The sequence below is a fragment of the Sarcophilus harrisii genome, chromosome 3 (assembly GCF_902635505.1).
Source record: "Sarcophilus harrisii chromosome 3, mSarHar1.11, whole genome shotgun sequence".
In the NCBI taxonomy this organism is placed as follows: Eukaryota; Metazoa; Chordata; class Mammalia; order Dasyuromorphia; family Dasyuridae; genus Sarcophilus; species Sarcophilus harrisii.
In genome coordinates, this window is record NC_045428.1 from 77,618,002 (window position 1) to 77,630,386 (window position 12,385).

Below are 12,385 nucleotides of genomic sequence, written 5' to 3' on the forward strand. Positions count from 1 at the left end.
CCATCTTCTCTTTCAGACTTGTTATTTTCACAGTTACTCAAGAAATGGGCGTATACCCTCTCCCCTTCCCATCAAGCTCCTCCTGGTCAGAAGCACTGAGGTATTTGATGGGGATGCATCTCCTCCTGGGGAGGAGACTCACCTGTCTTGAAGATCTCATAGCGTAGAGAGAAGCCGGCACCCTGCCGTGCATAATCAGAAGTGAACTTGATGTAGAGCACTGAGCCTGATGAGATGATGGTGGGAGGGGCAATGTTCCCACAGTGTTTTCCCAGGAGGTCTGCAGATTCACTGTCCCCATCACGAATCTCAATGAAGTCATACCTAGTAAGGGGACACACAAGAAGAAAAAAAAATCATTATCATCATCAGGAGAAGAATATGTTATGTGGCTCTTTGTAGCTAAGGATCCCCTGCCTGAAACCAGTGCTGGATCTAGAGGCAGAAAAGCCTGGAAATCAAATCCTATCTCAGCTTCTGTTTCCTCAGCTATAAGATGGAAGCACTTACTTCTCCCAGGGTTGTCATGAAGATCAAATGAGATAATATGTAAAGTACTTAGCATAGTGCCTGGTACATACTGAGTGCTTTATAAATGTTAATTATTATTATTGATTATTACCTGTAAAATGGGAAAATAATAGCACCCATATCATTAGGTTACTATAAAGATTAAATGCAATAATAATGTAAAGTGATTTGCAAAACTTAGAACATCATATAAATATTAGCTGTCATTATTTTGAGAGTATAGGGGCATAATGGATAGAGTTGACTTCAAAGTCAGGAAGATCTGAGTTCAGATCCTGCCTCCCATAGGGACCAGTTGTATAACCCTGGGGATATTATTTAAACTGTTCTCAGGCAACTATCTCTATGACTATAAGTTTTCAGGGAAAGTGTTTATATGCATTGCTAGAAGTTTCCTAATTTGAGAGTCTTCCATGTCAAGCCCTATTCCCTATTATTATTTTACAGTTAACTTTTCCATTCAATTGTGGTAGCTCAAGATCAGTAAGGAATGCATGCTGTTGTGTCCATTTTTCAGATGGGAAAATTGAGAGCCCTGAAATGACTTACAAAATGACTAAATGAAATGATGACAATGGTACTCAGGTTCCATGCAATGGGGCCACATTTCAAAAACTTCCAAAAAGAAAATACCCACCTCCTCCTTTCCCAGCAGCCTCCCTTCTCCCCAACTTTCTTTTCTTTCTGGTTCTCATCTTTATCTTCTTTTAAAGACATATTACTAAACCTATAACAATTAGCTTCCTCCCTCCCCGAGATGACAATGCGAAATTTGAGGCATTACACCATGATCGGTGACAAGCCAAGAACATTAAAAATAAAGGAATCATTACCATAATCCAACTCTTCAATAAGACAACAAAAACCTTTCTCCAAGAGCCCAGGATAAATCCCTGGGGAACCAGTCTCTTCTTGATGGAACCGTACATCTATTACATGAGCCTTTGCAAGCCAACATGTCCATTTTAGGGCGTTTCCTAGGCTTAGGACCTTAAAAAGAGTGGCCTACAGTGGTTTGGGGAAACCCTAAATACCCCAATCCCACCCAGTTTTTTATGGAGGCTGAGCACGGCTGTGGCTTCTGGAAACCTGCAGTTTGCTATTTGTGTCCCCTTGCCTCCTCTCCTCAGCTCCCAGTTAATACTCCTGTCACATCTGCTTAGTTGAGAAACCTCTTCTTCCAACCGCTCCCTTTAAATTGCTGGCCACTGTAACATTATTTACTGAAAACTATCCATCTCCCTCTGCCTCCCTCTCCCTGTTTATTTACTTTTGCATCAACCTGTTAAAGCAACTCGTAACAAATTTCTCCCTCCAGGGCATAAGCAGAGTTGGAAATGTTGTACTCCGTGGGATGCTGCCTTTCCTGTGCTGTGTCACACACACAGAGACCTCTCGGAAAAGTAGCTTGTTCTAGGCAAAATGGTCTCCTATCTCCATCCAGTCACAAAAGTCACACTCCTACCAGTTAACAGCTTCCAACTCAGTCAAAACCAGGGAGTTGGGCTGACACAAAGGGAGCTCCTGCCCCCAAATGAAGAGGATTGAACTCTTGGCAAAACCCCTAAAACTAAGGTTAGAGTAATAGAGGACAGGAGAAAATAAGGAGGAAGTTGGATTGTGGGGCTGGGGGTGGAGTAATAGTTTATGATTTTCACATGATAGCTGAACTGAGTCAGCTGTGAATGATATTTTCAATCAAAAGTTTCTTAACTTTCGACATAAAAGTTACTTTGGATGGAAAGTGAAAATTGACATGGCACTTTTCTCAAGAAAACCCTTAAGCTTTTCTCAGACCCAGTAAGGAAAGCCCCTATCAACAGTTTCACAACGTCATAAGCTTTTCTCATCAAAAGCTATCCCTGCCTCTCAATGCCTGATGGACTAACAGTGGTACACAAGGACTCTAACATTTGCCCACATTTCTTACTGCTCATAGCAGCCAGCCAAAGTAGGCAAGAGGCAAGCATGAAACCCATTTCACTTTGCAGTTACCCAAATCACCGAAAAGTAACATGGTTTTCTCAAGATTACACAAAAGTACAGGGTGGAACGGGACAGGGTGAGAAGGAGCTAAGAGCCTTCCAGCTCTGGCTCTCTTTTCCAATGATCCTACCTGCATTTTCATACATGAATACCATTGGGCAAACAATATATATGCCTGAACAGGTACCTGATTTCAGTATTTTTGACTCAGAGTCAGAAGACCTAGACATGTGTCCCATCTCTGCCGCTTACATCACTTTGATCAGAGGCAAATCTCCTAACCTCAACTTCCTCATCTTTAAAATGGGATGACATTTGTAATACTTATCTCACAGGACTATTTTTGAGTAAAGCATTTTGTTTATCTATAATTGCTAAGAAATGTGAATTATTTTTACTTAGAATATAATGCCCAATGGCTAAGGTCTTCCAGTTGCATTCTCTTCTCCTAACAATGACACTGCTGTGAAGGAGCCCTTCTATCCAGTACAGCACAATAGTCACAATCCACTTAACTGCACAACATCCTGTCCCGGCTTTTTTTTTTTTTTTAAATAAAAAGTCACAATCCAAATGACACATAGAGAATGTTCCGTTTGTCTCCTACCACAACTGACTCATTCGGGAAAACGTGTCTTATTATTGAAGGATTTCCTACAAATGGAACAAATCTCCTTAGATATTTCAACATAATCAAGTGAATTGGTGAAGAGCTCAGCAGTGCTTAGAAAGCCTGTTGTTTCTGAACAAATGTAGCTCGATTTCTGACAAAAGCTATTAGGGAATCTGGGTGCCTCTGTCTTCCTACGGGCTTCTTTCCTAGCTGAAGCGCAGAGTCAGGGGGATTCCACAAAACCTGAAATGCTTTTCCTCTTAAAACACACCATTGGTCTTAAGGACTGAAGCATGAACCAACTAAGAGACACATGTTAACTGCTCTGTTTATCTTTCATTAGGCCTATAATCTCTCTCAAAATGAAAAAATTCCTTGCAAAGCTAGAGCACCTTTTCTGATCTTCAGGCTTAAAGCATGGAGAGTGTGTGAATGTCTCTGTTTCTAATCCTTTGTTCATCTAGGACCATTCCCTAAGTATCCTGTCATGCTTCTGTTCTGGTTCCGATGATCCCAAGCTGGGCCACTGGCATTTCCATCATTTTCTTTGCAGGTACAGGACACTCTCTTTAATTTCACTGGGTGAATGAAATGAACACAAATCAAAGAGAAAATGGCTGTTGATGATGGCTGTGGGAATGTGGGATACTGGGAAGATCTCTGAACTCGTGTGTAATCTAGACCATTCGCATATCCTAATCTCAACCCAAGCACTATTTTAGCTAGCTATATAGGAAGTGTCTCCTTGGGGTTGATGCATGTTAAGGAGAGAAAGGAGAAGCAAGCTTCTAAGAATAGGTAGCATTTATTCAGCACTTTAATGTTTACAAAAAGCTGTACCTACAACCCTGGGAGGCAGAAACCACTATTATTGTATTGTTTGGACATTTTAGTCATATTCGTCTCCGTGACCTTGTGGACATCTGTCTGTGGGATTTTTTTGGGTAAAAATACTGGAGTGATTTGCTAATTTATTTTCCAGTGGTAAATAGAGATTAGTTAAATAACATGCCCAGGATCACATTGTCAATAAATATCTGAGTCAATATTTGAATTCAGGTCTTCCTGCCTGTGGGTCAGCTACCTACCATGGAACTTTCTGGTTTCCAGAAGAGTAACCTCCCCTAACACTTCCTTAGCAGGATACCAAAGGAAAACAAATCAATCTAGCAAAAATTAGAACCTAAAGGGCACAGTGGATAAAGTTTCTTGCAGGGTAGGATTTTCTAACCTACTCCAAGGTAGCTCTTCTCTGGATTCTATAGATGCCATTTCTCATGAATGGATTACAGTGGTAACTGGCTACCGTATAGTCTAAGTATCCTATTGATATCATAGGTGATGGCTGCCAAAGTGTCATGATCATTTTAGGTAGTAAAAGTGTTAATCCATCTCAATATGGCAGCTAAATCCAAATCCCATAGGCCTAGCCAGGCAGCCAGGCATCCTGCTTCCTTTTTCTATTATTTAGGTTCCAAATGCATACTTTAAAAGCTATTTCACATGGGTGTACTATGTTAACAATCATCTATTTTTTGATAAGGGCTCTTGGTCTCTTAAAGAACCTGTGTCCACTTTCTACAGACTATTATCTCCTTATAATCACCGAGCCATTCCACGTGTTTCTTGAAATCAAAACGCTGCTTTAATGGCTCCAAAAACATGAAATATAACATTATGAGTGGAAAAAACACATCTCAAATCACTTTGACAGCATTTTCACTATTAGCAGCAAACAAATCAACTATAATTAAAATGCTGTCAGAGTGATTTGAGATGTTTCTCACACTTTCAAAGTGCCATATTTCATGGGTAGATTACCCAGGCCAGGGAATATATCACCTCCCGGAGTGCCTTTCTTCCAAGGAGCTCAAAGCCTTTTTTTTTTTTTTAAACAAACACTGTCTCATTAATCCTTACATTAAAAAAAAATCTGTGAGGACGGTAGGTGGCAAAAAAATTGAGGAAGCATTTCCACTTCTCAGAAGGCAAGGCTGCTAAAAACACAAAGAGATGATATGCATGATGCTGAAATAAATGGTCAATTCAGTCAACTTCAAGTTATCTATAATGAAAAGATTCAGTCAAACTGGCTCAGGATAGATTCTGAAGGATTATACAGAAACCTTCCTAATTTAAGCCAAGGTATCTTATGGCAAATGACCCATATGGGCTCTGCCAAGGTTCAAAGAAGTAGGAGGGCTTAATCTAAAGGATTTAAGCTAAACAGGAACCATAAGAAAGTACTTGGGAAATACTCTCCTCCCATCCCCCAATAAGCTTATAGGACACTAGGAGATTTCTATATATGAACTATAATACATATAATCTATTGAATAGTTCTCTTCTTTGGCCATTTGTTTATATCATCCTGGAGACAAAAACTAGCAACAATTCTCCTATGTTAACACAGAAAATAGATAGGAGGAGGAGCAACTTAATCATTGGATTCAGGGCTCACTATTTCAATATTCTTGCTACATCCAATACTGGCTCCATATTTAGTTGTAAACATTCATATGTGTTTAAATACATGTATAAAAAGCATATGTGTATATGTACATGTAGGCAAATATATGTGTCCATGTTATTTCTCAGGAAGCTCTTCATCTTGGAAGATCACTTCAGCCAGAGCATCCACAGAAGTGGGTCCCTGGCAATCCTCCTTCTGATCAGATGATTATATTATAAGGAAGAAATTGAGAAAGAGATCCAAGGACACATAATAAAATTAGAATTTGGGGTTCCTAACTTCTAGCTCCTAATATTCAGTGTATCTTAGTACACAGCATTAATATGTGAGATCTTAGTAGACTATTGGTTGAATATGTGCATATGGTATGTCAATGTTACATCTACATTTATCTTATTCAATTGTTTTCAGTTGTGTCTAACTCTTTGTGACCCCATTTGGGGTTTTCTTGATAGAGATACTAGAGTGATTTGACATTTCCTTCCCCAGTTCATTTTATAAATGTGAAAACTGAGATGAGTACCTAGGATAACTATCTCTTCATTTCTTATCAGGTTACAATCCAGACTTCTACACTGAACCCTTATTGAACGCCTATGACTTAGAATGTATGCTCCTTGAGGGTAGGAACTATCTTTTTATAAAATGTCCATGTATTTGTATTATATTCCCAGTGTTTAGCACACTGCCCATAATAATGATAAATTAATAAATTGATTATAAAAATATAAATATGTACAAATAAATAAATATAAAATGATAAATTAATAACTACTTGTGGAATAACTTTTGAGTAATTGGCAAAGTGTTTTACATATATCTCATTTGATCTTCATAACAATTATTTCCATTTTACAGATGAATAAACTGAGGTTGAGAGATGTTAAGTGGTTTACTTATGCTATCGTAGCTAGTAAGTACCTGAGGCAGGATTTTAACTTATATCTCTGGAACCTTATCCATTGCATCACCTTGCTATCTTCCTTTAGAGCTGAAAGGGATTTTAAAAGTCATCTAATCCAAAGCCCTCCTTTTATAGAAGAGGAGGTTAAGTTATATAGGATTCAAATCCAACTGTTCTGTTTCCAAGTCAGTACCTTTTCAAATGCATTATATTGCCTGAACATACATATCAATCAATAAACATTGTTTAAGTTTGTACTATGTGCCAGGAACTACTGTTATTCTTAGATGTATATAGTATATAGCATAAATATATACTATATCTACATAGATATATGTAGAGAGATATACATCAATTGAAGGTAACAAATATATATATATATATATATATATATATATATATATATATATATATGTAACAATGTAGAAAGTTAGGGCTCATAGTACATGGAAAGCCAGGAAGACTCATTCCTGAGTTCAAAACTAGCCTCAGACACTAATTAGTTGTGTCACCCTGTGTGACTTCACTCTTTTTGCCTCAGTTCCCTCATCTGTAAAATGAGCTAGAGGAGGAAATGTCACTCCAATTTTTACTCTGAAAACCCAAATGGGGTCACAAAAAGTCAGACAAATGTAGATATAACATTTACATACTATATATCCACATTCAAGCAATAGTCTACTGAGATCTCACCTATAAAGCTGTGTACTAAGAACCCCAAATCCTAATTTTACTATGTGACCTTGGATCTCTACCTCAATTTCCTCATTATAATATAAAGAGGTTGGACCAGGTCCCTTCCAACTGTCACTTTATGGTTCTAAGAAATCATCTAAATTTGTTTCTCTTCTGTGTTTTAAAGGTTTAGGTATGTTGGATGCATATATCAAGTTTATGCTGATGAACTTGTGTCTATGTTGGGTGTATTTTTAGTAGCTGTTATTTTAGCATTTCTTTCCCCCCTCTTTATTGCTTCCCATCACAAATCTTTAATGTTTGTAGCTATTCCTTCTCATTCTTCTCTCAGTCAAGGTCAGAGCTTTGGGGTGGGGTAGGGATAGGGGGTGGTGGTGAAATCTGGCCATTTAGCAAAAGAAGCACACAGAGAATATAACCCAAAACAAACTCAAAGACTTATCCCCCTAAACCTTGGAAGCAAGAAAATAAAAACTCCAAATACCATCTATTTATAACAGTTGGTTGTTTTTCCACAGAAGACCTACAATAGGGGAGAACCTTTCACTGCTCATTGTTCCTCTCACAGCCAACTGCCAAGAATGTTGCTTTACATAAGGAAGGAGAGTTTTCAGACAGTGTGTCTGACAAGTTTCACTGCAGATGAACTTGGGGCGGATGAAGCCCACTCGGCGGAACTCCGGCACCACCCACCTTCCCAGACACACACACACACACACACACACACACAGTCACCCCCATCCCTTGGCTGAACGCTTCTCCCCTACCAGTGAGTCACATTCCTGTGGCACTGTGGCTAGCCCCCTGCTCCTGGGAGGAGAAGCCCTGATGAGAATCTTGCTCACATGGGACATGTCTGGAAAATCATTCGTTACATAAGAAAACAAGATGTGCTAATGTGCTGTTTAATACTTTTCGGCAGGCTGTTTATTCGGGGCTTCCACATGGCTGTTTAGTTCTATTTCTGTCTCCAGGACCAACTCTATAAAATCTTCACCCTCACTCTTTAACTTACAGGGCCCCTTCCTTCGTGTTTGGAAATGAGACTGCAGAAACAAAAGGAAGAGCAGCTTGGAATTTCCAGGCACTTCCTTCAGGCCTGTTTCTCACTGGATGTGTGAGCCACTGGGGAGCAGGAAGCCCCCTTGGCGGCTCACCACCGGGACTGGTCCTTTGGACTCTGAGTTGGCTGGCTGAGTTGGATAACTCACTAAATGTCTATTTCCTTGTCTGTGAAATGGGAATGATGGCAGTGTCCGGTTATCTCAGAGATCTGTGTGGAAGAGAAATAAAATGACCTCCTAGAACTATTTAGGGAAATATATGGAAGGCTTGTTTTAATGGCAGCGCCTGATTCCAAGGTGAGCCAAAAAAAGGAAAGGGGATAATTTAGCAAATCCCCTTTCCCGTGCACTCCCTCATACCCTGTTGTGAGGGAAGAGTTCATTCCCTTCACCCGGGTGAGCAGTTTTCTCCCAGACAGTCATTTACTACTCCCAGCTCCCAGAGGATCAAATTGTGAAAGCAAGTCATAACCTCTCCATCTGTCCAGAAAATGGGATCCCTGCTGAGAGCAGAGGTGCTTTGGGATGAGGGAATTACTGCATCTGAGAGGTTTTGTATTTTTTTCCTTTTCCTTTGTAAAGGCTTTATTCTTGTAGTCATTTTCTGCCACCCCCTTCCATTTTCTGGCATCCAGTCTCTACAACAAAGCTTGGAAAAGGCAAAGGCCATTTGAAAATGTTCCATGCAGAAGCCTAAAGAGACAGGAGAGGCATTTCAGCATCACATGGCAGGTGGGACTGGTCCTGCTCTTCGATTCATTTCACATGTGGCTTCAGGTTACAGGGCCTGGAGTTTCTGCAGGCTCCTGGGATTAACTGATCATGGAGTAAAAACTATGGCAGCGGGAAAATGATGAGCTCACATGAGCTCTCTGAACAGAGGAGTAGACACTCGGTGGTTAGTCAGCTGAAATGGCTTCCCTCACTCAGCAATCGCTCGACTTTCATCCCATTCATATCCTGGCTCTTCTTCTGGAAGGTGAATTATGAATACCTTGTTCCTGCTGAGTTTAAAGGCAAATGGACATATTCAAAGCTGGGTTAGCATTCTGATCTTCTTCTAGCAGAGAGAGGACTCCACCTTTCTAGCTAGAATGAGTTGGGGGGAACTGGAAAGTTTGGAAATAGCAAAAAAAATGCTTTAGTGTTTGATGGGTCTACTTGGAGGCTAGTATGGAAAGCTGAAGCTCTTTGCAAAAAAAGCCTCCCAACTAAAGTCCAAACAAACTTCCCTGACTAGGAAAGTGCAATACAGTCAGCAAAAGGCTGTTTCTTTCCATAGTTGACCCGGCAGTCTTTTTTAAAGATGGTATTCAAGGAAAGAAGGAAAGATTTTAGCATTGTGCAGCCCTTTTGTCTCTTAGCAGCCTGTCTTTCTGGGAAATGGAAATTACAAACACCCCTTAGCTATGGGGTCCCTCAAAATGAGTCAGGAGGAGCTAGCTGGATTTGGAGCTGAAACAAGAAGGGCCAGAAGGAGAGACCTGGGAAGAATAGAAGCCAAGCTGCTGAAGGCACCCAAGACTCATAAAAAGACAATCAGATGGAGAGGCTGTATCCTACAAATCTCTAACTTGTTCTGTGACTTGAATCAAGTTTTTTCTCTCTTGATACCACAGGTTCCCAGTCTATAAAATAGAGTAATGATTCCCTGCGTTCTGCCTTCCTCAAGGCAGATGATGAGAGGAGATAAAGTGCTTTGAACCCTTCGGATGAAAGGTATTCCATTAAACCAGAGGTATCATCAGTAAATAATTATAACAATAATTATTTTAATGATAATGATGATGATAATGGGCAATGAAGAGGAGATAAACCGCCCACCTTGAAATGAAAAAAAAAAATCTCTTTGGTAAAAACCTATTATTTCTATCCTTTCCAATTTCCTAGCTCCTGATACCTTCCTCTTTCAAAATACCCATTCTTGGACTGAAATATTATTTACTCCTTTCCTTTGCACTAAAACAATTATTTGTTCCGCTGTTTTCCCTCTCACTCACTCACTCTCTGGTGTGTCAGGCTTGGCCCTGACAGCTCAGCCATGGACTGTTTACAAGTCTTGCTCACCCTCCCAAGCTCTGGTTCAGCTCCATTGACACTAAAGGCGAGAGAATTCTCTCTGTGTGAGGAATCAATTACTTCCACTGACACTCTATTACTTGCCCTCACATCCTCTGATTCCAGATGTAGTCAGAGGTGGTAGGGAGGATGGCAAGGAATTTGAAGGGGAGACAGAGAGAGGTGGAGGGGAGTGGGAAATAGGTGCATTGGGGTGGAGGGAAGCCAGTCGAAGGTTAAGAAGAGGTGGTTTTTTGCTACTAATTGAGATCTACACCTTACAGAAAAAAAAAGCTGTAGCTGCCTCACTTAAGGCATAGAAAACCATCTCTTTCCTTGACTGCCCTGCTGGAATCCGGAGGTGACTCTCTGGCAGCCAGAGAGGAAGAAATGGAAAGAAAAGAAAGAAATTAAAAGGTTTACACAGGGAGCAGACAGGCCCCAAATACTTAAGTACCGGGACAAGAGACAGCACACCTGGCTGCCATCCCTGATAGGGAAGACATGTGTCACCGGTGGGGGAAAAAGACGCAAAAAGTAACAAGACCTTTCGCCAACAAGTCATGCGCAAAAAACCTAAGAAAGTACCCCAGATGAATTATGCTCCTCTTGGGCCTCTTAAATTACCTCTTTGCCTTTCTTCTGAGGTAACTCCCATCAGTCTGTCTTCAGGAGTTCCAAGTCTTTTACCATAATATGATAATGGGCCCCTCGTTGGAGGGTCCAGCTCTGTCTCCACGATACATATCAAAAGGATTACTCATGATTATTAATTACACATTTAGGAGCACAGACCACAAACTTCATGATGAAAGTTACCCAAATTAAAATTTAGATAAATCAGTCACAGTTACTGTTCATTGGTTAAAAGCAACCAGCTCCTGAGATAAAATAAAGACTAAAGCCATTTAAATACTAGGTGGTTAGCAGTCCCTATCCATGATCTAAGAACTTACTGATAAGCAAGAAAAAGAATATAATTGGGAGATAGCCAGCAGCTTCGATGCCAAATAAAAATCCTGGAGCTTTCTTCCCCTTTCTTTCTGCTAGCCTCTTCCCTCTCCCTGTATCAACAATTTACTCAGTAGGTTGAATTTATTAAGTACCTGCTGTGTTTCAGACACTGTGCCCAGCATCAATAGGCTGCTAGCATCATACAAACTGGTGTATGACTTATTATTCACAAGTATATCTTCTTCCAGTTTAGTTTCAGGGGGTACAGTAAAAACCTGAGCATGACATACTTTTCCAGGGTTTTCCTTTTAAAAGTAAAAATACAATTTTTGAACAAAAAAACTTAGACTTATATTCTGCAATCAAAGAAGCTAGATTGTGAGATACCAACATTCAAGACACCCAAAACAGTGGAAAGAGAACTGAATTTGGGATCAAGAAGATGTGGGATCAAATCTCCTCCTTACTACTGAACAAGATAGTATGAGTGACTTGAGCAATAATTTCATTTTTTGGAACCTCGTTTTCCTCATCTGTAAAATGAGGGGGTTATATTAAATGACTATTAAGATCTCTTTTAGTTTTAAGTTATGGTCCTATGACCTTATTACCAAAGGAAATTGTGGAATCTCTTTTTCTAAATAAAATTAGCACATTATTTTTCTGGGAAGGCTTCAATGTGTTCCTTAACTAAGTCCATGGGGACATTCTTTTGAATTTCTCTCGGCCTAAGGGTTCCAGGATCTCTAACACTAAAAATAATAATAATAAAAATCAAAAATATTTTAAAAACAAATTAGAAAGACAGAAGTGGGAGAAGAGGTAGGGTAAACTAGATAACCTTTGAGAGTTCTTTCAACTCTATATCTATGATTTTTTTTGACCCTATCAATGTCTTATATTTCCTATAATCTTTGTGAATACAAGTTGCTCCTCTTTTTTCTTCTATTTTGTTCACTCAATTTATTTCCTTTTGTTTCTTATTCCCTCCATATTCCTTAGAATTCCCATTGAATTTCCTGACATAGATCCTTGCCCTATGTAACTGGATGGGAGAATTACATCGAATTACATCGGGTGAGATGCTGGCCCGTAGGGAAACTCCA

General features: G+C 39.8%; 1 protein-coding gene across 4 annotated transcripts in view; it reads right to left on the reverse strand.

Moving 5' to 3' along the window:
* NRP2 (neuropilin 2) overlaps positions 1–12,385 on the reverse strand; it is a 147,954-nt gene that overhangs the window by 109,334 nt on the left and 26,235 nt on the right. For all 4 annotated transcript variants that reach the window (XM_012546409.3, XM_023500681.2, XM_023500682.2 and 1 more), the window contains exon 3: positions 143–324. In XM_012546409.3, the coding sequence (XP_012401863.1) occupies positions 143–324 (182 nt within the window). The remainder of the gene's footprint in view (positions 1–142; positions 325–12,385) is intronic.